The 20,629-nt window shown below is 45.0% G+C and overlaps 1 protein-coding gene across 3 annotated transcripts in view; it reads right to left on the reverse strand.

The window, feature by feature from the left end:
• Positions 1 to 7,040: 7,040 nt before the first annotated feature.
• Positions 7,041 to 20,629, reverse strand: part of INPP5D (inositol polyphosphate-5-phosphatase D) — a 62,291-nt gene continuing 48,702 nt past the window's right edge. Inside the window, exons 16-30 of one of the 3 annotated variants that reach the window (XM_032119257.1) lie at positions 20,533 to 20,629; positions 19,345 to 19,483; positions 18,571 to 18,679; positions 18,331 to 18,419; positions 18,011 to 18,092; positions 16,802 to 16,891; positions 16,527 to 16,640; positions 15,316 to 15,398; positions 14,172 to 14,259; positions 13,294 to 13,443; positions 12,469 to 12,562; positions 12,128 to 12,235; positions 11,360 to 11,629; positions 8,845 to 9,421; positions 7,041 to 8,089 (exon numbers count right to left, since the gene is read on the reverse strand). In XM_032119257.1, coding sequence (XP_031975148.1) covers positions 8,087 to 8,089; positions 8,845 to 9,421; positions 11,360 to 11,629; positions 12,128 to 12,235; positions 12,469 to 12,562; positions 13,294 to 13,443; positions 14,172 to 14,259; positions 15,316 to 15,398; positions 16,527 to 16,640; positions 16,802 to 16,891; positions 18,011 to 18,092; positions 18,331 to 18,419; positions 18,571 to 18,679; positions 19,345 to 19,483; positions 20,533 to 20,629 — 2,093 coding nt within the window. In that variant the 3' untranslated portion in view covers positions 7,041 to 8,086. Of the gene's footprint in view, positions 8,090 to 8,808; positions 9,422 to 11,359; positions 11,630 to 12,127; positions 12,236 to 12,468; positions 12,563 to 13,293; positions 13,444 to 14,171; positions 14,260 to 15,315; positions 15,399 to 16,526; positions 16,641 to 16,801; positions 16,892 to 18,010; positions 18,093 to 18,330; positions 18,420 to 18,570; positions 18,680 to 19,344; positions 19,484 to 20,532 lie in introns of those variants that run through there. The other 2 variants (XM_032119258.1, XM_032119256.1) reach the window with 2 other exon arrangements.

Raw genomic sequence — 20,629 nt, forward strand, 5'->3', positions numbered from 1 at the left:
GGTGGTGAAATGAAATGGGGCTTGAGGCTTTCTAGGAAAAACTACTTAATTTGGAACATGGAAGAAGGTTCTGTGCAGCCTTCCCTGCACTCCCACCTCCTGCCCAGCCTAACAAAGGAGCCACATGTTCTCTGGCAAATGTAAAAATCCGTAACAACTCGCTCCATTGCTCTACTTTCAACTGCCTGACTTCCTAAGTAATGTGTTAGGTAACCACATTAGTGTAATTTAATTTGAAACTGGGCAGGACTCGTAACGCTTTTTGTCTTGGACTGCCTAAATTGCTTTGTTTCTCTTTTGAGTAAATGAATGAAGATGCAATTATGAAATTTTAACAGTGTGAAACAGATGATTCACTAGATTATTAGACTGGAGGACAGTGCGCTGCTGGTTGAGTTAATAATAGTTGATGCACAGCTCTGTCTTACAAAGTATACAATGCACAAGGTTATGTGCATTCTCCGTAAAGCTAATTTGGCCAAGTGTAAGCACACAGCTTATTTCATTCTACCTATACAAAATCAAATTAGTTGTTTAAAAACCTAAAATTTAAACAGGTTTAAAAACCTGTAACTGTAAGGTGAAGTCCTAATTCTACAGCTATAGTTACTGAACTCCGGAAGGGCAGTGCTGAGAGAAATTCATCATGTCAAATCTTCTCTACATCTTAATCCTTTGCAGAGAAAGAGGAAAGCAAATGAAGCATGAGAAAAAGGGAAAGGCAAAGATTCAGAAATACAGGGATTGGACTCAGTAATTCCTTTCCTGAGGCTTTTACCTTGGCTTTAATATACAATCAGCCCCAAACTGCCTCACTGCCTTTGAACTGCCAACCCCCTGGTTTTTGGCCCCTCTAAAAAAAAAAAAATCCTTCAGCTCATCTTTGGGAGCAGGCTTTTCTCACTAAAACTGGGAGGGAAAATAATTGTCCCCTATTTCTTTTAGCAGGGCCTGCCTGCTGAAAGGATCAGTGTAAGTAGAAATGACATTAAAAAAAAAGTGTCCTCAAGCATCAGATAAATAAATTACTTCAAACATTGCACGTTTTACTGTTTACAGCAGCTGCTAGAATGTTCCAAGGGAAGGACTTCAATTGTCATCTGTATATGTTTGAATTTATGAAAATCACACTGTGTTAACAGATGTCTGCCTTTCTGTAATCTGAGATTTCTTTAGTAGGCAGGACATCCTGATTTTCTTTACAGTACCTGCAAACAATGTTTTTTCCACTCCAATACAATATTCTTAAATATATCTGAGGTTTCTGTCAGTCTTTCCAATAGCACATCCCTGCTCCATGTCATCTGTCATCCTGCTCTCCTTTTATATCCACAAGAACTGTAAGAACACGTGATGAAACAGCTCGTTCAGCCTGAAGGTGGCTTCTTCACTTGAAGCACTTTTCTGCCACCAGCAGCATCAAAATCTGGCAATTTGTTAAACACTCTAATTCAGGACTAAAAATTTCAGACTACCAACAAATTAGCCTGCTTTTCAGAAAGCACCTTCTGCAGTGAAGAAGCAAAAACTGTGTCTCCAATGAATGTTGCACTGCACATCCATGGAGGGAAAAGCAGGGCTCCTGGTGGAGATGTGTCCAGCTTTAGCCACCACATTTCAGGAAGAATTGAGAATGTCAAAGTAGCCCAGCAGGAATGACAAATGTATACAGGAGATTTGATCCAGAAGAAAGACTTGGGCAGTTGGAATTGTTTACCCTAACAAGGAGAAGACTTATGGGAAGCATGACAGCACCATGTAAATATGCATCTCAGGAAGTTAAGACAATGCCCTGGTCTGCTTGTTCATGTGGGACAGGGTTACACTGAAAGGGCCTAAAGTTTACCCAAAAAATGGCCACTAGAGGTGAGGAAGGGCTGGTAAAAGCTGGTGAAGCTCAAAGCAGGCTGCTTGAGGCAGACAAGAATCCCTCACGCTGGAAATTTATAAGGCCACTTGAAAACACGGTGAGGGATTTTGTAGTTTACTCTTTGCTGGTGTGGTGAATGGGTTACAGGGTCCCATCAGGGCCCCCTCCTGCCAAGTTCAGATTCTGAGCTGGCTGTGTTGTGACTGACATTTGGGTGACAGAACGGATCCCTGCTCCGAGGTGAGCGGAGCAGTTTCCAGTGGGATGTTTCCCTGAAGCTTGGTGCTCAGATTCACTTTCTTCCTTCACTGCTTCCTGACTGGGAGCCAGAAATGTTCATTTTCCAGGAAGATGCTGATCACCAGCATTTGTCCGTCCCAAAGTTATGTTCAAAGCACCATTTTCGAATTCAGCTTTGTTTTGGATATTCAGTTTACCTTTGAAAAGAGGGAACACGTCCCACACCCGGTCATTTTCTTTGTACTTCAAGCTATAATGTCAAAATACAAATTACTGTGAAATATGGAACAGACAAATTCTGTGCTAACTCTCCATCCTTTCTGTTGCAAAGGTCTCTTTATTTTCCAGTCTCTTTGCTGCCTTTACTTTCTTCCCTTGTCTGACCTGTTTCTATGAGAGAGAGCTTTTACCCACCTCCCTTCTGCTGGGTTCTCTGTCATTCCATTTGTTGGTTGCTTTTCTGCAACCTTTCTGCATTTTGCTGGACACCTTCATCCATTTCCACCCATGCATTCTCTCTGGAGCCCAACATTTACTACCCTGTTCTGTGCCATCTCAGTTAGTTATGATATAATCTAATACTTCATGATAAGAGAGACTAATTTATTTTCTGTGTAATTTAGACCAGCCCTTGGGAAAAAATGCAGTAAAGCATTAATAATAACTATAATATGTAGCAGATTATTGTCCCTGGCACAGAATGGTCTCAGTTAAATAGAACCACACAGAAGTATGGAATAGCTGAGTCTGGATGGGCTTCTGGAAATTCTCCAGTCCAAGCCCCACATTTAGCAGACCTGTGTCTGGTCTGGTCTTCGTGATAGCTTCTGCAATACTGGTAAAACAGTTCTGATCAGTTCTCTGATAGCTGCAGAAGAATGTCAATTAGTTTTGATCTAAAAGGATACACTGAAGTATCCTTTAGCTTAGCTGATTTGGGAGCTAGAGCAAAGATTATCTGCAAATAAAATTAATGGAACTGAATAATGGTAATGAACTGAGAACAGAAGTTCAGGGAAATTTGGTGATGTATAATGAGATAATGCTTTGTGATGATGCATAATAAGATAATGCAGAAAAAAATATAGCAAATTACAGTAGGCAAAAAGAAGTCTCTCTTCTGTCAACCTGGGATTCAACTCTGAAAGAATTTCTGAGAAACTTCAGTAGTTTAACATAAATGCAATCTTAAAATACTTTTTATTAGAAGCTTCATTTGAAACAACACCATGCACACACTGTGGAGTTAGGAGGATCTTTTTCATATTCATGTGAATAATAACTTGATGTTTGCTTATATATATATATATATTTAGAAAGAACATCTTGTACCTCTGCAGCTAACACCTTTCCTGCTCAAGGGAGATCTGGCACATTGAAAGGAGTATTTGGATTATTCTGTAGCACTTGCATAACGAGTCCTTCCGTAGCCCTTGCAGGAATGCCCCGGGGACTGCAGCAGCCCTTTGCTGGCAGGTGTGACCAGTGTGTGAGACAGTGCCAGCTGGGCACAGAGAGCAGGCAAAGCCATTGACCCCGTCACTAAATACTTCAGCCGCAGCAACACGAGCACCGCACAGATGCAGCCGATGCAGCCGATGATCGAGAGGCTTTGCAGCGCCCGTGCCTTCCCCAAGCCCAGCCCACCGGCTGCGCCTCTGCTCTGTGTTACCAGCAAGGGCCGTCACTAATGACGGCAGGGACGGAGTCTCGTTGGCAAATGTCCCACAGGGGACAGTGTCGATTTCTCTGTCTTGGGGCGATTTTATGATGATACTCTATTCCATAATTATCTGCTTTATGCCCAGAAAGGCTGTTGTAGCTTTAAGATGAAGCCGGGGCCGGGGCCTGGGAGCCCCGGGCGCGGGCTCTGTTCAAACTCTGTCCCTCCGGCGCTCGGGACAGCGTGGAGCGGGATGCTGCACTGTTCCTCTTGTTGCATTGGTTTTTGCTAGCTTGAAGCAAGAAGTCTTTTTCCCCTTCCCTTCCCCTAGCCTGGAGGCTGTACCGGGAATCCTCTCAGCAGCTTTTTTGAGGTTTTTTTCCGTGAAATGTTTCGGCTTGGCTTGTTTTTCTTTTCGGCCCGTCCGGGGAACCGGTGGGACCGCCCCGAACTCGAGACCTCGGAGGAGCTGAACCAACAAGAGAAAAGGACATTCAACTCCACCAACTTCGCCTGCTGCGAGGAGGAGACCCAAGCCAGAAATCCAACAGGTTCCCAGCTGCTGTGAACTCTTTTCTCCCCCGTCCCAGAGACGGAGAAGGGCAGCCGCCATCTTTGCCTCTCGGCCACACGGCGAGGTGGGGGTGGGTGTAAGGTTCAGTTCCTTTTTTTCCTGCGCTTTGCGGGTATCTTGCTTTGTCAATAAACAGTTTTACCTTTTTCTTCTTTTTTTTTTTTTTTTTTTTTTTTTAACTTTCACCCCTGGTATCCATTTCTCTCATTGGCAGAAGAAAACGGAGTTATTGAAGCCCTTTCTCTTTAGAGGAAATGCTCATTCCAGGGCTTTTTCTCCTGAAATTGGTCTCCAAAACCGAGACATTCTCTCAGGCAGAGATTACGGAAATAAAAACTAAATATCTGTGTATTTTCTGTTTCCAGTCCAACTGCTGATACTGGTTAGGAGATCTCTGGGAACTGCCCTGTGTCACCTTGGTCAGTTAGTCCCGACACCCACAGTTTTTTGTTCACACATAAATATCTGAGCCTTCACAGTATTATAAAAATAAAGAGCTTGGTCTGTGGGTGAATCAGTTAATTTCTGGACAACACGTCCCTTCAATCACATGGACTACTTTTGTATTATCACAAGGACAACAGGAAAACGCTGTAAAATTTTAGCAAACCTTTCATTTTTAAAACAAGTGGGAGGATAGTGACTAAGCTGTACAGGAAAAGGGTGCTTGGTCCCAGCAGATTACAGGCTTAAGCAACATAATTTCTAACATCAAAATTATCCCCTTGCTCTTTTGGAGTAACTCACCTTAATTTGGTTTTCCTTCTGTTTTTCCTCTTCCTTGAGACATTTTCTCTAAGACCCTGCCTTTACCAGGAAGGAAATGTGTCACCCCACAGCATCTTAGGAAAAGGTTTAACAGTGTCCTGTGGTGGTTGTACGCTGAGAGGACAAGGAAACTGGTGTTACGTGCAACAGGTGCAGGCAGGAAATGAGGGGTTTAAAACTTACTGTGTTCTGCAACGTGACATCCTGTAGCTGGGAACTTCAACCATTTTTTGACAGCTGGGTCTCCATGGAAATAAATACAAAAAGACTCCAGCTATTTTAAGAAAATAAAGGATGCCGGAAGGTTATTGATGGATAATACATCTGCGGGAAATCAGTTCATTTTTTGACAGTTCATACCCTTCAGTTCATATCTTTTGCTCATACTGCCTGTACCAACTTAACTGGACAACAGCAGAGAGGGCAGAGCAGTGTGCCTGGATTGGCAAGAGGGTCTCAGGCTCAGGAATGTCAGAGAAAGTAGCAGCTTGTGTTCAGTTCTGCTTTCATTCGGTTCAAGACATGGGCAGTAAAACCAGCAGATATCATCTTAGAGGCTTTGTGACAGAAAGTAAATAAAACCATCAGAAGCTCTAGACTTTTTTGTTAAATTCTATTTTCAGATATTCACATCTGCCAAGCTCCCACAGCTGCTGTTACCACTTCTACCATCCCAAGGCACACCTGCTCTGGCCACAGAGACAAGTACTGTGTAGTGTCTCACCACTTGTCCCACTTCTCCTCCACTCCATGTCTAAGCTGTTCACCTGAGAAGTCTCTCATCCACAGAGGCTTCAGAAAGCTCTTTACAGAGCCTTCTTTTGAACATTGTCCACTTGCACAAAGCCTGGTATTTGCCATCATTCCATCAGACTGTCTTTGGAACCCCAAGTGTGTAGGCAGTCCGTTTTTAGCATAGGAATAGGAATGTATTTTTTTTTCTGCTGGAAGCTTGGCAGAGAGCTGCTCTTCTCCCCCAGCAACACGCCTTTCTAAAGGACAGGCCAAATCAAGTACCTGGATAGATGTTTCTGCCTTAGCAAGTCCAGTGTTCTCAAACTCTGTTCATCTGCAAATCTGTGCAGTATTTAAGCAGCATTCCCAATTAGGAGAATGTTTACACAGAAAGCTATATTTGTTTTATATCCAGCTTTTTGTTTCTAAACTTTGGGGAATATACTTTATTTTTTACAGTTTAGGAAGTCAGGGATAAAAACAAAAAATCTGAGTTTGTCTCACTGTTGAGAAGTTAATTTTTTTTTATAGAAAGCTCATCCCATTTCCATCTCCACACATATAGGAACACAGCCCAGAATTACTGGGAACTGATATAACTCTCTGTATTGGACAGAAAGCTCACCTGCTCCAGGGAGGTTTTACTCGGTGGCCACACAAGTTCTTCTGCAACCTGGAAAAGCGAAATGCTCCCCAGGGCCAGGGAGATACCACAGCCACTGAGCTATGGCGATTACACAGAGAGGGTTCTGGTGAGTAAAGCAAGAGGAATGTAAGCTCATGGTCTCTCTTGCTGATCTGTAGGTTAGAGAGGCAGGTGCTTCAGTAATGATGCTTTGAAACTCCAACTTGCATGGCACAAAATCATCTCCTTAAATGTTTCTTCCTACAGGTTGTCCTCTTCCACCCATTCTCACAAGCCTGTGCTTGGCCTCTTCTGCTCCACTAAAATTACTGTACCTTTTCTACACTCACACAATTAGCAACTGTACCTGCTAACAGGTGCTGTAGTTTTCAAATCAGCTGTATCCACAAAAGGTCTGTGCAGACAGAGAAATTCACTCTCAGTCGTCTTCCCTGCCCTCCTTGGTGCCTTTGGTGTTTTCTCTGGGCAGGGACTACTGTCACTGAGCAAGCTGGTGTAACACCCACCTAAAGCTGAATCATGTGACAGGCAGCTCTGAATTTTTGATAAAGAATGACCAGAAATATGACGATTTTATTATTTTTTAAGTAATCAACATGGAAACAATAGCAGTGATTAAGTCACAGCAGGCTTAGCCTAATAGTAATCACAGCATTAATACTTAACACGAATATAACAGAAATGACAAGTGTGTTAACATTATTCATTCTCAGTCAATGAACAAAAGTGTATAGTAAGGTCAGCATTAATCTATTAAGAATGCTCCAGAACCAGCTGGCCAGTGTCCTCCAAAGCAGAGTGCTTGCTGCCAGGCAGGCTGCAGTGCTGCTGTCTGCCTCTTCAGGCAGCTGTAGTCCTGGGCTGCCATGGGCCCTGCCTCTTCCCCCGTTTCTGCCTGTGGTTCTGGTGTTTCCCTCTGTTTGTTGGGGTATCAAAGCAGGGCCTGGTCGAAGGAAAAAGAGCCACAGTGCCATGGGCTGGCCCTCATATGCTGTGTCCCCTGGGTGGTGCAGGGATGCAGCCCTGAGCTCCAGGCAAGGCTGGCTCCACTGAAAGTGTGGCCTGCATCAGTATCTGCTATTCAGACTCTTTCCCCATCCTCCCTGACCTCCTTGCTGCATGGATAGGACATGCTTTTGGAGCTGTACCGCTTTTAAGATGATTTCTTTTACATATCACTCTTTAATAGGAATCCTGTAACACAAAATAGAAATCTTGCTTTTGTAGGAAAGGGCTTCTTTCAATCCACCCCTTCCATCTCCTAGTCCTTGTACCGTACCATCCTCTTTTCCAAAACATTTACTAATGCATGTACTTGGCCACCCGCCTCTTAATGGACGTACCAAAGTGACACTCAAAAGAATAACTTGCATTTGGTATTGTGGTCCTGGCCCCTCTTGGTCAGAGCAAAATAGGATAAACTCAGCTAGAACATTTTCATAATCACAGGGAGGGCTGCACCCTCAAAAATAAAATTCCTCAGTCTTTTTTAGAACCAGACCAGGGGACATCAGTGTGAACAAAGCAGTAGTCTCCATCATTCTTCCCATCAGGATTCTTCCTAGGGTACCACCAGCTGCTGTGTCTTGTTCACTATAGAGACAAGAGAAGACATCAGCTTGTATATTGTCAATTCTACAAGTTTTGAGTTTCCATCTCAATGGAGATGAAAAAAAAAATCCTACAGCTTGCTCAAGTGGGCTTTTTCTCCCAAACCCACTTACTAAGGCCCCCCTTACTCCTTCTCATATAGCTCATGATGTTCTGTTGAAAAAAACCCAAAAAACAACACAAAACCAAACCACAACAAATAAACCCACCAGCCCAGGAAAGTATATGCCTGACTATTTCTGTAGAGGGTTCAGTAATGTTTTTAGACACACTGTTCTAAGTTGAGAAGTGTTTACCACTAACTACCAACTACTTTTAATCATCTTTTTATTACTTACAGCAAAGCAAATCCATTGCTCAATACTGTGGATTTGTGCTATCAGGCCAGGATTGGCCACTCTTAGGAACAGCACAGCATGCCCAAAACAAGACATAGCAAGGTACTGACTATTTGCATTCCTCTTGTGACCACCAGGCTTAAACAGTCCAGAAGAAGGTAAAAATTCCTGCAAAGCTAAGGCCATAGTTTTACAATATGCCATCCTTGCAGCAATACTGCTTTAGGATATTCCCTGGCACCCCCTGCTCTGCAGGCCCTGTAGGTTTGTGGGACAGCACTGAGCTTGGATAGGAACCATGGAGTGAGGACTTAGTGACTAAGTCAGTACTACTCCAGTCACAGTGACATCACAGCCCAAGACAACTTCCACCCCACTTCATTCCCCCGAGTAACACACCGGTGTAGTTGTCCTGCTGACCGGGCCCTCCTCCGTCCGGTGCTTCCCGGAGTGCGGCAGCTCTGAACTGTCCCGATAGTCCCGGCCTTTGGAGTTCTGCATGTCCAGCACCGCCCGGCTCTTGGAGGGAAGGGGCGGCTTGTTCTGCTGTCCCTGGATGCTCAGGCTGACTTCAGCCCTCGATGGCTTCACGATTTTTTTGAGCGGTGCTGAGTTTTCCAATGGTGTTGTCATCTTTGGTTTCCCTTGACTCTTTTCCCCTGTATTCTTTTCTTCTGCTTGGCAGGGGGAGGTGTAGGACCGGAATCGCTGTGTGGGCACCAGGAAAGGTGGCGATGGCTGTTTGCCAGAGGTCTTGCTGCACTCAGGCTCCTGTGGCTTTGTGAGATGATAGCTCTGCTCAGGCAGTGGCAGCTGCTCTTTCCGCAAGGCCTTGGGGTATTCCTGCTCTTTCTTGGGGGCCACCTTGCCCTTGGAGCCCATGGAGCCATACAGTGGGTTCTCGAACATCTCTGGCCTTTGCTGCCCCTCCTCCTGCAGCACAGGCTCTGCCGTGGATTTCCCCATGTCAGGTGGCCTACAGTCATGGAAGTAAGGTGAAAAGAAGACTTGTGAGGGAAGGCAAGAGAGTCACTGACTGATTGAGGGAGAACACGAATAGTAAATGAGTGTGAGCAAATTAAACTGACTGCCTAAAGGGGCAACAGGAAAACAATTAAAACTCTGGGAGAGAGAACAGAAGTGTGCATTGTTTTTACTTTGTTCAATCATTAGTAACATGACAGCAGAGAGCAGATATGCATAGCATTGTGTAAACTCCCTGCTAGACTACAGTTCTGTCAAAGTGATGTTTGGCTTCTTTTTAAACACAGATAAACTACTGAGCTGAACTGTGCCAGGTCCTTTGATGACTCTGCAACACACACAAATCTGAATTTGAATATTAATAAGAATCTTCAGAACTGGCAGAGAGGATGGAAATGGTTGTCTAGAGGCTTAAAGTAAGAGCTCACATCATACTGTGGCATTTTACAACTAGGTCAATCTCTTCTTGCTACCAATGCAGCATGGTATTCCTAAGGAAGGGATAAATCTCCTTAATGCACCCAAATGCACAGTGTAAGAGTAATAGCACTGCTGTAGGGTGAGAGAATCCATGTGCATTCCCAGCAGAGCCCTTTGAGCTGCAGCTCAGCCTGAAACGACAGCACAGCTGTACAATGGGACACAGCAGGTCCTGTGGGTTTGGGTCACTCGACCTGATTTGGCCAGGCTTTCACCTGGAAAGTACTTAAAAAATCAGCCACAGTATCACTGAGCAGAGTGGAATAGAGGTCAGTGGCACATGTCCTTTGGGTGTCTTCAAATGAGTTGTGTTCCTTGCCTCAAGCTCTTCTCTGGCAGTCTGTGCATGCGGGAGCAGAGAGCTGAGCCATGATGGAGCACTGTCAGGTACAGAACAGGCCCAAGCAGTGCTGGCAGCTCTGACTACTGCAAGTTCTGACTTCCAGAGTGCCACATCCGTTTACCAGGGAGCTCTAGCCCAGCTCAGAGAGCAACTGTCTCTTGACTGTGAAGAGGTCTGCAACAAGGACACAGATTGCACACGTGCACTGGGGTGAAGTAGCCTCATCACCTCACTAAGCTGGGAAGGGATGGGATACTTGCAGTTACCAGATGGAAATTCTGCATCAAGGCTTGTGATAGAGGCAGCACATGGAGTCTAGCTTCTGCAGCAAGCTGGACATTTGTACAGTGCAAGTAGAAGTTCAGTGAAAGTACTTCACATATAACACAGGAAGGACCTCTCCTTCCCATCCAGGGGAAGGATCTATGCCACACTCCCCCCTTTTCTTCTTTGTTATTACAGTCAACTTTGTAATTTTCTCCTTCTCTTCTCTTGGTAGAGAATTAAACCTACATGTATCAGGCTGAGACAACTGGGGTTGTTCAGTCTGGAGAAGACTCCAAGGAGTCTTCACTGCAGCCTTCCAGTGCCTAAAGAGGACTTACACAAAGGATGGAGAGTGCAGATAGTGACAGGACAAGGGGAAACAGTTTTAAAATAGAAGAGGAGAGATTTAGCTTAGCTGTTAGGAAGAAGGGTGCTGAGGCCCTGGCTGCCCCATCCCTGGAAGTGTCCAAGGCCAGGCTGGGTGGGGCTTGGAGCAACCTGGGATAGTGGAGAGTGTCCCTGCCCATCACAGAGGGTGGAATGAGATGAGCTTTAAGGTCCTTTCCAATCCAAACCATTCTAAGATTCCATTATTTAATTTTAAGTTTAACTCATGTATCTTTGGCTTTCCTTTCACAAAAGTCTGAGGAACTGCTACGCTGGTTTTCTTTGAGTATGTGATGCCTGCACTTGTGACCTTCACTTATCTTTCTAATTCTAGAGATAAAATATGTAAAGAATATGCTGCACCTAGAACTCTCCAAACAGATAATGAAACAGTGACTGTGCAGAATGACAGGAGAGAGGGGTCCAGTCCCAGTGCAAAACTCAAACACTCACAGGTACTCTTGACTCCAACTACAAATGGTTCTGTTTGCTGTAGGCTGGAGGGATGGTTTCGGAGATAGAGGTGACAAGGAGGGTGATGTGGAGGATGACTGACTCTGCCCCATTAGGGAGGTGTTCTCTTTGGGCTGCTGCTCATAGTTCCAGAGGGAAGGTGGCTGCTCTGATGAAGGTGTCTGCTTAAGCTGGCAGGTTGCAGAGGGCTGCTGAGAGAAGGCAGCCATGCCCAGGTAGTTGGGGTTGCTGATGTCTGTGGGGGTGGAGCTGCTCGAGAGAAGAAATATTGTTAGGGAGGTACATGCACAAATACATTTGGGGTTTTTGTCTCCCTGCCAGCTACAAAGGAGTTAGTTCCCACTGACTGCTTAGATTCAATATCGTCTACTTTTTTTTTAGCTTTTTTTTTGGGCACTATTGCTTCAGAATCAGTGAATAAGTGGGAGTCCTGTTAGTGCCTCACTCCCCTGGGTCACTGGAGAGGAAGCAGGTGGGTCAAGACCACCTCCCTCACCCCCAAAATAGTTCCTGTGGCTGTGGCAGATGCTTCCCTTTCCAGGCTGCAGAGAGCACTGAGCTTCTGCAGCCACATACAGGGACTGTTGTGGGTTTCTGGGCCCAGCCAGAAGCTGCCTGCAAGGAAAAGCCCCAGTGAAAACAGGTGAAAGGACAGCCTTACCCAGACTCATCCTTGGGAAGGAAAAGCCAGGCAGTTTGAGCATAGCTTCCCACCCCAAGCTGTCAGAGGTAGGGCGGCAAGGTTACCGTAAAATATCCTCCTTTCCCAGGCTGTCAGGAGAAGGGACAGCACTCCCCCAGTGGCGAGCGATGGCTGCTGCCTCTCTGGCCATCAGATGAGTAGATTTTGACTTTCTGTTGGAAATGAAAGGGCCTTTTTAAAGTGGGTGCAGGGACCCGGTCTGGCTAATGCATTCTCAACTTTTGAAGCTTTGGGCACAGGAGCATTGACCAGTCCTGACCAGAGAGCCACAAAGCAGCTTCCCAGTGCTCAGCACACCTGTTGACACTGCTCCCACAGCAAGCCCTGCTTTGCATTTATGGGGCCAACCATTTTCCTGGAACTGACTTACCCACTTGCCCTTTACCTGTTAGTCTGATCCCAGTCTTTGTTAGGCTCTAAATTGCTGATGTTCTTTGGTTTCTGACCAGTGGTTTCATCACGTTCAATCTTGACAAAATCTGAAGGAAAGAAGGGGCACACACAGCTCCAGAGTCTGCCTGCCCAAGTTTTCTGTGTTCCCATGTGCATTAAGGCATCTCTCTTTGTCTGTCAGAGTGATGGACAGTTTTAAACTGTTGTTGCTGTTATGTTTTCAACTGCCTACTACACACATCATGTCTTGTTGACAGAGGAAGAAATGTGTATCTTGAAATACAAAGGTCATGACCCATATAAACAGCCACATACAGCCATTTTACCATCGAGAATAATTGTAAATGTCATGAGGCTGCTTCTGTACTCTGAATGAGAACAACAGATAGCAAGGTGAAGAAAGCAAAGTTTGTGATCCTCTAGCTACAGAACTGCTCATTGAGAGCCTCTTTGCAGCTGCTCCCTGGGATGACTGGAGCAGGGAGAGCTTATCATGGAGTGTGTCATGTCACAAGTGGAAGTATCCCCATTCAATAAAACCAGCGCTGGTGACAGACAGGGGGCTCTCTCAGTCTGCTGAATTTACTTGAACAATGAAAAACCCCAAGGAATCCAATTGTTCTGTGTTCCTGAAAGAGTACAGGTATGCTCCTGAGAGCTAACCATACTCACACCTCCTTGCACTGAGCATCAAAAGCACTTGCCTCTCTGTGACTACAGGCAGTGCAGGAGTAATTTTCAATTCCTTGACAGCTACCAGAACTCTTTTGAGGTGAGTATTGTCTAGCATGAGCATTGCAGAGATGATATTCCTTACCATACAGTTTCTCTCTCTGTTTTCCTTGTGATGTTTGTAACTTGATTTCACCTTGGAAGACACCCGTTTTCTCTCCATGGTGTGTGAGCACAGTATGGATAGGAGCTAAGGATTCTGTTGCTTCTATTCGCAAGGCAATGCAGCCTTCCCCTAAAAGATAACAGGAAGACAATGAGGCTGGGACTGAGAAACTAAGCACTGAAATATTTTGTGTCATCTACTACCACTGCACTGACAGGTCTGTGATTACTGGAGAGAATCTGCTTTGGATCACGGTAAGGAGTTTAGTATCTCCGGAGAAATTAGGGGCATTTATTTCACTTCACGTATGTGTGAAAGATTTGGGCATTGACGATACCTGTGGGTGACTTCAGGATTCTGAGCTTCCACTCCTGGTAAGGAAAACATGAGCCTATGGCTGCTATTGCTTTTAATGGGATTTAGGGAAAGAGCCTTCTGTGGACAAGGACTGCAGTCTCTGGCTGGTGAGAACCTGGGAGCCACCAGCATAGCCAAATACTTTTCTGTAGCCAGAAGAAATGCCTCAAGTAAGTGCAAGTGCAACAGGATTTGTATGTTCTGAATAAGCACATTTACACATGCTAACTCCTGATTTAGTTCCTGTGAAGGACTTTCTCTTTAAGCCACTGCTCTTTCAGAGCTGGTAAAGCTCACACAGGTTGTTGCTTTGAGTTCATATTCCTCTAATCATAATTACTTTACAAAATATTGCCCACAGTGTATTTCTGTGTATGTTGAGTTCTAAATCATAGCTGTTCAGTCTATAGGAGTTACTTCTGTTCTCTGCCACTCTTTCAGTGGTTTGGAGAACCTAAGTGGATTTTGACTCATCCAGAACTTTAGAGCTAAGCACTTACCATAAGATTCATCACTGTCTGATGACTTAATGCTGATCAGGATATGCTGATCCAGTAGGTATTCTGGGTCTGAAATAATTGGAGTCAGCTGCAAAGACAAGTTAAGGTGGGTCAATACAATATATGGTTGACAGGAGCACACTTCTCCCTGGAACTCAGTCCCAAATGAGGAAATCTCTGCTGGATAAACCCATGGGAGTATCATGTCACCTCCAGGATCAGCCTCTGATAATGTCTGGTTATCTGTGGTGAAAGGCTGCATGCTTTGAGTCCCAGCACAGGAGATGGAATGCTGCAAATCTGACACTCACAGGGTGAGCTGCAATTTTCTCCTGTAGTCCAGGACTGAAAATTGCCTGAGGAGGAAGGCATCTGGACTCTGATTATAATCTGTTCCCAAAAATCTATCTGCTGTTGTTGCAATCACTTACTGTAGAGCCTTTCCCCAGTCTCTCAGTGTAAGGCACTCTTTCCAAAGTCAGCACTTCTGGGCTATTTAGAAGGGTATTGACATGCACATTTGCTCCAAATCCAGGAGCTCTTGTAGTTCTTCCAGCTCCCACCATGCCAAGAAATGAAGAACAGCTCTGATCTCAAGGACAGGACTTGAGTCTGACACTGACACACAGAACACTACTTCTGGCCACTGATGTTCTTTTTAACACAGATAAAAAATACTTAATCAGCTTTTCTAAAATACACGAAAAGAAAGTTTTGTCTGACCAGGCAAAGAAACTCCAGGGCAGAGTTACTCTTTAAGATGTTTTATTTTCCATTTAAAACCAGAAAAAAAAAAAAAAAACCACAAAAAAAAAACCAAAAAAAAACCCCAGGGCCCGCTTAAACCAGCATTATGTTCACTAAAAAGGTGAGAAAAAAAGTCATGGTCCTGAATGGCATAATCACGCCAGCAAAATTCTTGAGAGAGATGTAAGTACACTGGCATGAAAGTCCTTTCCTGCTTACAACATACTCTGTTTAGCCTAAGCCCATCCTGCATTCTTACAGTCCCTTTGAGTGTAAACAAGACCACAACAATGTTCCTGAAAATAGTATTTATGTAAGTAAAAGATCTAACGTTGTTTATGGGATGAAAGTGGAAGCTTCTCTTCCATACGAATATGGAGGTATAGTCCCAGTTTACCTTTGGAAGTGCCTCGACGAACTTTACCACAAGCTCCCCTTCATTTCCATCCTCATTTTCTCCTTCCTGGCTCTTTACAAAGCCTGCAAAGGGACAAGAAAGGAGTTTACCGGGAGAGAGACAGCAAGAACTGGGCTACAAGTCCTCTTCACTATGTCTCCAAAAAGCCTACAATTATTTTCCTACTTGGACGCAAATTTTAAAAGTATTAAGAAGCTTAAAGTCTGAGCTTTGGGTGAATGTTTACACAGTAAATTTGCAAGTGATTTTGCTGGAGCATTGTTAAATGGTTTTATTTTACAGTTAAACTTGGCACTGAGGAGCTCAGTGCATACATGGACCGGAGGATAAGAACATGACAGCTCTTCCTACGCCACTCAAGATAGCACACTTTTGAAATTCTAATTTAAGATTCGTAATACACTGTTTCCATAGAAATTTATGCAAATTTTGATACAGCCAAAAAATAATCTTTTATGGAACTGTCTTTGACACAGCGCTCTGACATGCGATAATGTGATGAAGCATCCACCAAAGGCTTGCTGTCCCACTTACAGGAGCAGTCCTGTGATGGGAAATTGCTTTAAAAAACCCACAGCCAAGGGCACGTAGGCTTGTGTTACATAAACAGCTGAGACTCAGCCCCACAGCATGGGGACAGGCAGTGAAACCGACAGCGCTGCGGGGTGCACAGTCCCACTTACAAAATCACATCACTAGCATTCATTTCCCTTTTAGCTGATCCTCTGACTTACTCTTTGTTAAACCAGGTTAATTCAATTATTTAAAATTATTTTTGTTAGCATAATGCAGATGCTTTATTTTGAAATCACCTGATCATTTGTAGCAGGCACAATAAGAAATTTAATCAATCATGTCTTTGCTATGTAGGCATTTTCTGTGTGATAAGAAAGAACAATATGTGTTTGCCATCAAGAAAGAAATTATCAGATTGACAAACAAGGTGGAAAAATGTTGGAAAGCTACATGTCTAAGCATGGATTACAGCTACCTTGCCTGTGGGGTTTGGATTGTATTGCTGACAGTATAGAATGACTTGTAAACTACAGCAGAACTTTAGGACATCCCTTTTTTGGATTGGAACAAATGATCCACACAGCTATTTTCTTAGATCAAAGCAAGAAGAAGGGGAACTAATCCAAACATACAGAAAACTTTGACAGAAACAATAAAGATGGGCAAACCCATACTTTCTAAGCAGCTAGAGTGAAACTCAATGTAGAACTTGGTCTGGGACTTGGTCTTCAGAGTAGCGTAGCAGTGCAGGAACTCTATCTCCCCTTGGGAATCTGTGTATTTGGAGTCTAGGAAAGAGGAAGGGAAAATAATGGCACTTTCAGCAGGAGATAAAGAGAGGGCATTTTTGAGTGGACTCTTAAAGAATCAGAATTTCTCTCAGCATATACAAAGCACTGCATTTTGTATCCAAGGTGAAGATGGCACACATGCACCCAACCTGACTAACCATTCTTGGAAACGAACTGTGAGGTGACTCCCACTTCAAAGGTGGCAAACACAGGACTGTGGTCACTTGTTGTGATGTCAGTGGTGCAGCCTGCCAGTGAGAAAGGGAGGATGGTTACTGCCCTGCTCTGAGGAGATCACTGCCACAGAAATATTATTCAGTAATTTTCCAGAAAACATAACAGTCTCTCTGGTAACTGTCTCTAGTCAAAAGTGTTTCTCTACATAAACTCATGTCAGTACACAGGAATGTATCTCTTTTGTCAGAATAAAGAAAGATTTGGTTAAGGGACATAATTTTACTGTATTGTTTTGCAGATGACTGTCAGTGTTAGATTCCTCCAGTACAAAAAGCCCTTACAGGTTACCTCTGCAGTATGCACAGCTAATTAAAGCTCTAATATGGCAGGAAATCACACAAGAATACGCTGGTGCTACTTCAGTGCTACAAAGCAACTCCTGGCCCAAGGTTAACAGTCCTGATTGGACCTAAGCACACACTGAGTTCCAGCAAACCCAGTCATTCCAGAGGAGCCTGTCCAACCCCACACCTCAGCATCATGGGCTCTGTGATCAGATCAGCCTGCCTCATCCCTGAGAGGCTTTCACAGCCCTGCTCCCAATCCATGCATAGGAAACCATGAACAGCATACTCAGATGCTCAGTCCTACGTATAGTCAATGACATTTCAGGAACTGGTATTTGAGTCTTTTTTTAAATAGGTTTTGTGGGCTTTTTCTCTTCCCTGCACTGCACTTTTGTGATGCTTCTCAGAGGAAAGGGAACAGGCTCTTCTGAAATATGATTGGATACAAGAGATGTGTTTGCAGCTCCAGTCTCTGCAGACCGGACTGTGCACACAGGGTCTGTCCTGCTGGCACTCGCTGTCAGGAGTTCCTGGTAGTGACTGCACAGGAAAAATGGTGGTTGCTGCCAAGAAATAACTGGTGTAAAGTGATCCTACAGTATGGCCTAAAGTTGGACAGCTGCAACTGTCCAGGTGGTGTTCTGCATATAAAAGAAAAACAGAACGAATTCCCAACACTGTAAGGTTACAGGCAGAGATATTTTGGCTCCCCTCTGCCTGGTTTAACATCAGGTCCCTCTATGCTGAGTGCCTGGCAGTGCAGGGAGATCCTACAGACTGTGCTCTGAATAATTTCCGTTTCAGACTGGTTGCCTTGCTATCGACAATCTGTTCTCTACCCACCATAGGACTGACACACAACGTGCACCATGGGGTAGGATTTCCAGAGCACTCGATCACACCAGGATGGCAAATTGTACTTCATCTGCAAACCAAAAGAGAAGTAATGTCAAGAAGAATGGAAAGGACTAGTTCACGAAAGAACAGGAAATTCATTCACCCAAGCACCATATATTTGTATCAAGTCTTTTCATTGTGTTGACTCCTTCCAAAACACTACAAGGGCAGAAAACACTGAGATTGGTTTAGGTCACATTCTCCTGTAGGAGCTGCTGTCACAGCTTATGCCATATACCTCTGAAGGGAAATCAGTTTTCACCTACCCCTGTAGCTTTTTGCTTGGTGTAAGCGTACTTCTCCCGGGTGCCTCTCTCAAAGCGGTAGGTTGGAGCAAAAGTAATCTCTTCTTCCTCTAAAACAGGGAAAGAGCTCTGTTACAGCTTGGCCATTGGGAACCCTCACCTGGGTTGTGAGGTGCCCCGTACACCCTTCCCCGTGCTGGGGCTGGCAGGGAAAGCTGGTGGACATAGCAGAGGAACCTGCCAGCCAGTGCAGGATCTCACCGAACTGCAGGAACACCTTTTGGTCTCTTCTCTCGAGGAGAAGCTGGTCGAAAGCCAGCAGCTCTGGATACTGCTGCTGCCTGATCTTCTGGATAATATTCTCTGCTTCCTGCCAACAGGGAAACAGCAGAGGTGCAGATGATGCAAAACCTCCTTAAAAATACTCCCTTCACTGGTAAACTGGCAAGTGCTCCTGAACTGTTTGACAGAGCGGTACCCCCTGCCACTTCCCCACCCTTCCCTTCACTGAAAAGCCCCAGCCTTTGCTGTGTGGCTGAACATTTGTCTGTCAAAACAGGTATCAAAATGCCCACACATCCCCTACACAAGAACACACACACTCACAACCACGTGCACATCAACACCAAGCTTGGTGTTTTCTCCCGCGTACTGAAACCTATCCAGTATTTATGATGGCTCGCCTGTTCCTGAAGGCCTGTTTGAGCCATTCCAAGCTCACCAACCGGACCAGAAAGGCAATCTGAGCCATTCAGGGACAGATGCTTGTTCACAGTGGGAAGGAGAGTTGGGAGGTTTGGGGAACCAAGGCTGCTTGAAGCAGCAAAGTGTGCCAGATGCCATTCCTGGGTCCATTAATCTTTGGAGAGGGCAAAGGGGATTTCCTTACTCTCCCTCAACTGGGGCCACACTCACGCCCTGGAGATCCCTTCTGTCTCCCCTCTTTTTGCCATGTTGCCCTAGATTGGAAGAAGAGAGCACTCCTATAGCAACAGAGTGTGCTGTCCCTGCAGGGCTTCCCGCAGCGTCCCGCACCGTCGGGGGCTGTTCCACACGGTAGTTCAAGTCTCCCAGCCAGAAAAGATGAGTAAAGCGATGAGTGATGTTAAATGGACTCAGTTTCTTATCTCCCAGTGTCAGGAAGCGCAGGATGTTCGTGTAGTTCTGGTTGCGTCTGTCAAGACAAGAAACATCTGCCTGACATCCTAAATTGCCATGTAATTTCCAAATGCCTGGGATGGCAGAGGCTGCAGCTTTACCAGGCAGGAACTGCTCCGGCTCAGCAGCTACATAGGAGCAGATCAGAAACTGAGAACTTGCCACTCCAGCAGACAGGCCCAGGGAATGTGCTCCTGAAGCCAATTCTGCTGCCTTCTGGGGCTGTGCTTTTCTGAGCTACATGTCCTAGAAACCCAGCATTAGATTGTTGCCTTCAGATTTCAGCAGCAAACACTTAACTAGATCTTGGCAGCTCTTCCAGGCCCTGGGGAAACCTTCCATAAAAGTTAACTCCATCAGTGGCAAAGACCCTGTGCGGAAATCCCACACCATCTGTTTCCTGGACTGGGAAAGATGACAAGGCCAAAATCTTCATTTCAAGTCCTCTTCACTTTCAAAACCACTCCTTCCAACTGCTCCAGCTCCTCCCAGTGTGGGCGCAGATCTCCCACTGGTGTCAGGATCTTTGCCTTCCAGTCCTGTGCTGACCAGAACCTGCCTAATCCACGAACACTCATTTCACAGCTGGATATAGAGAGCTAGTCACCGTGGGGATATTCCCGTGCTACACTTCCCTCCTGGTATTCCTGAGGGATATTTCTCAGCTGTGTCCTAGGGCTCGCAGCACTGCCCTCAGTGAGGAGGAAGACAGTCCCCTTCAGCACGTTATTTTGAGATGGGAAAAGCCTTCCCACATTTCTCCAAAACACTGTAAATCATGGAACTGTTTTCCTCATGCAGCGAAGTTTTCATGACAGGTCATGCAAGTGTTGTGAGAGACTTTTACACTTGGCTCTGAAATAATTTTGCTGTCCATTTCCCCTGCACCCCTGTGGTATGGCCACATAGTATAAGCCCCTTGTTTAAATGCCCTCCCAGGAGACAATTTTTTTATGGTCATGAAAACATGCTTGTGCCTGTCTGGTGGGCCCTCCTTCCAAACATGACCCAGAGAATTTCACCCTGGCTCAACAGCCATTTTTGAGAGGGGAGGATGTATCTTACCTGTGTTTCTTTTCACTTCCTGAAGTCAAATGGCTGTTAACAAACCCAAAGGATGTTCCATTAAACATGAATGATACTCCCACTGCTCCTTTATTAC

The sequence above is a fragment of the Corvus moneduloides genome, chromosome 10 (assembly GCF_009650955.1).
Source record: "Corvus moneduloides isolate bCorMon1 chromosome 10, bCorMon1.pri, whole genome shotgun sequence".
Taxonomy (NCBI): domain Eukaryota; kingdom Metazoa; phylum Chordata; class Aves; order Passeriformes; family Corvidae; genus Corvus; species Corvus moneduloides.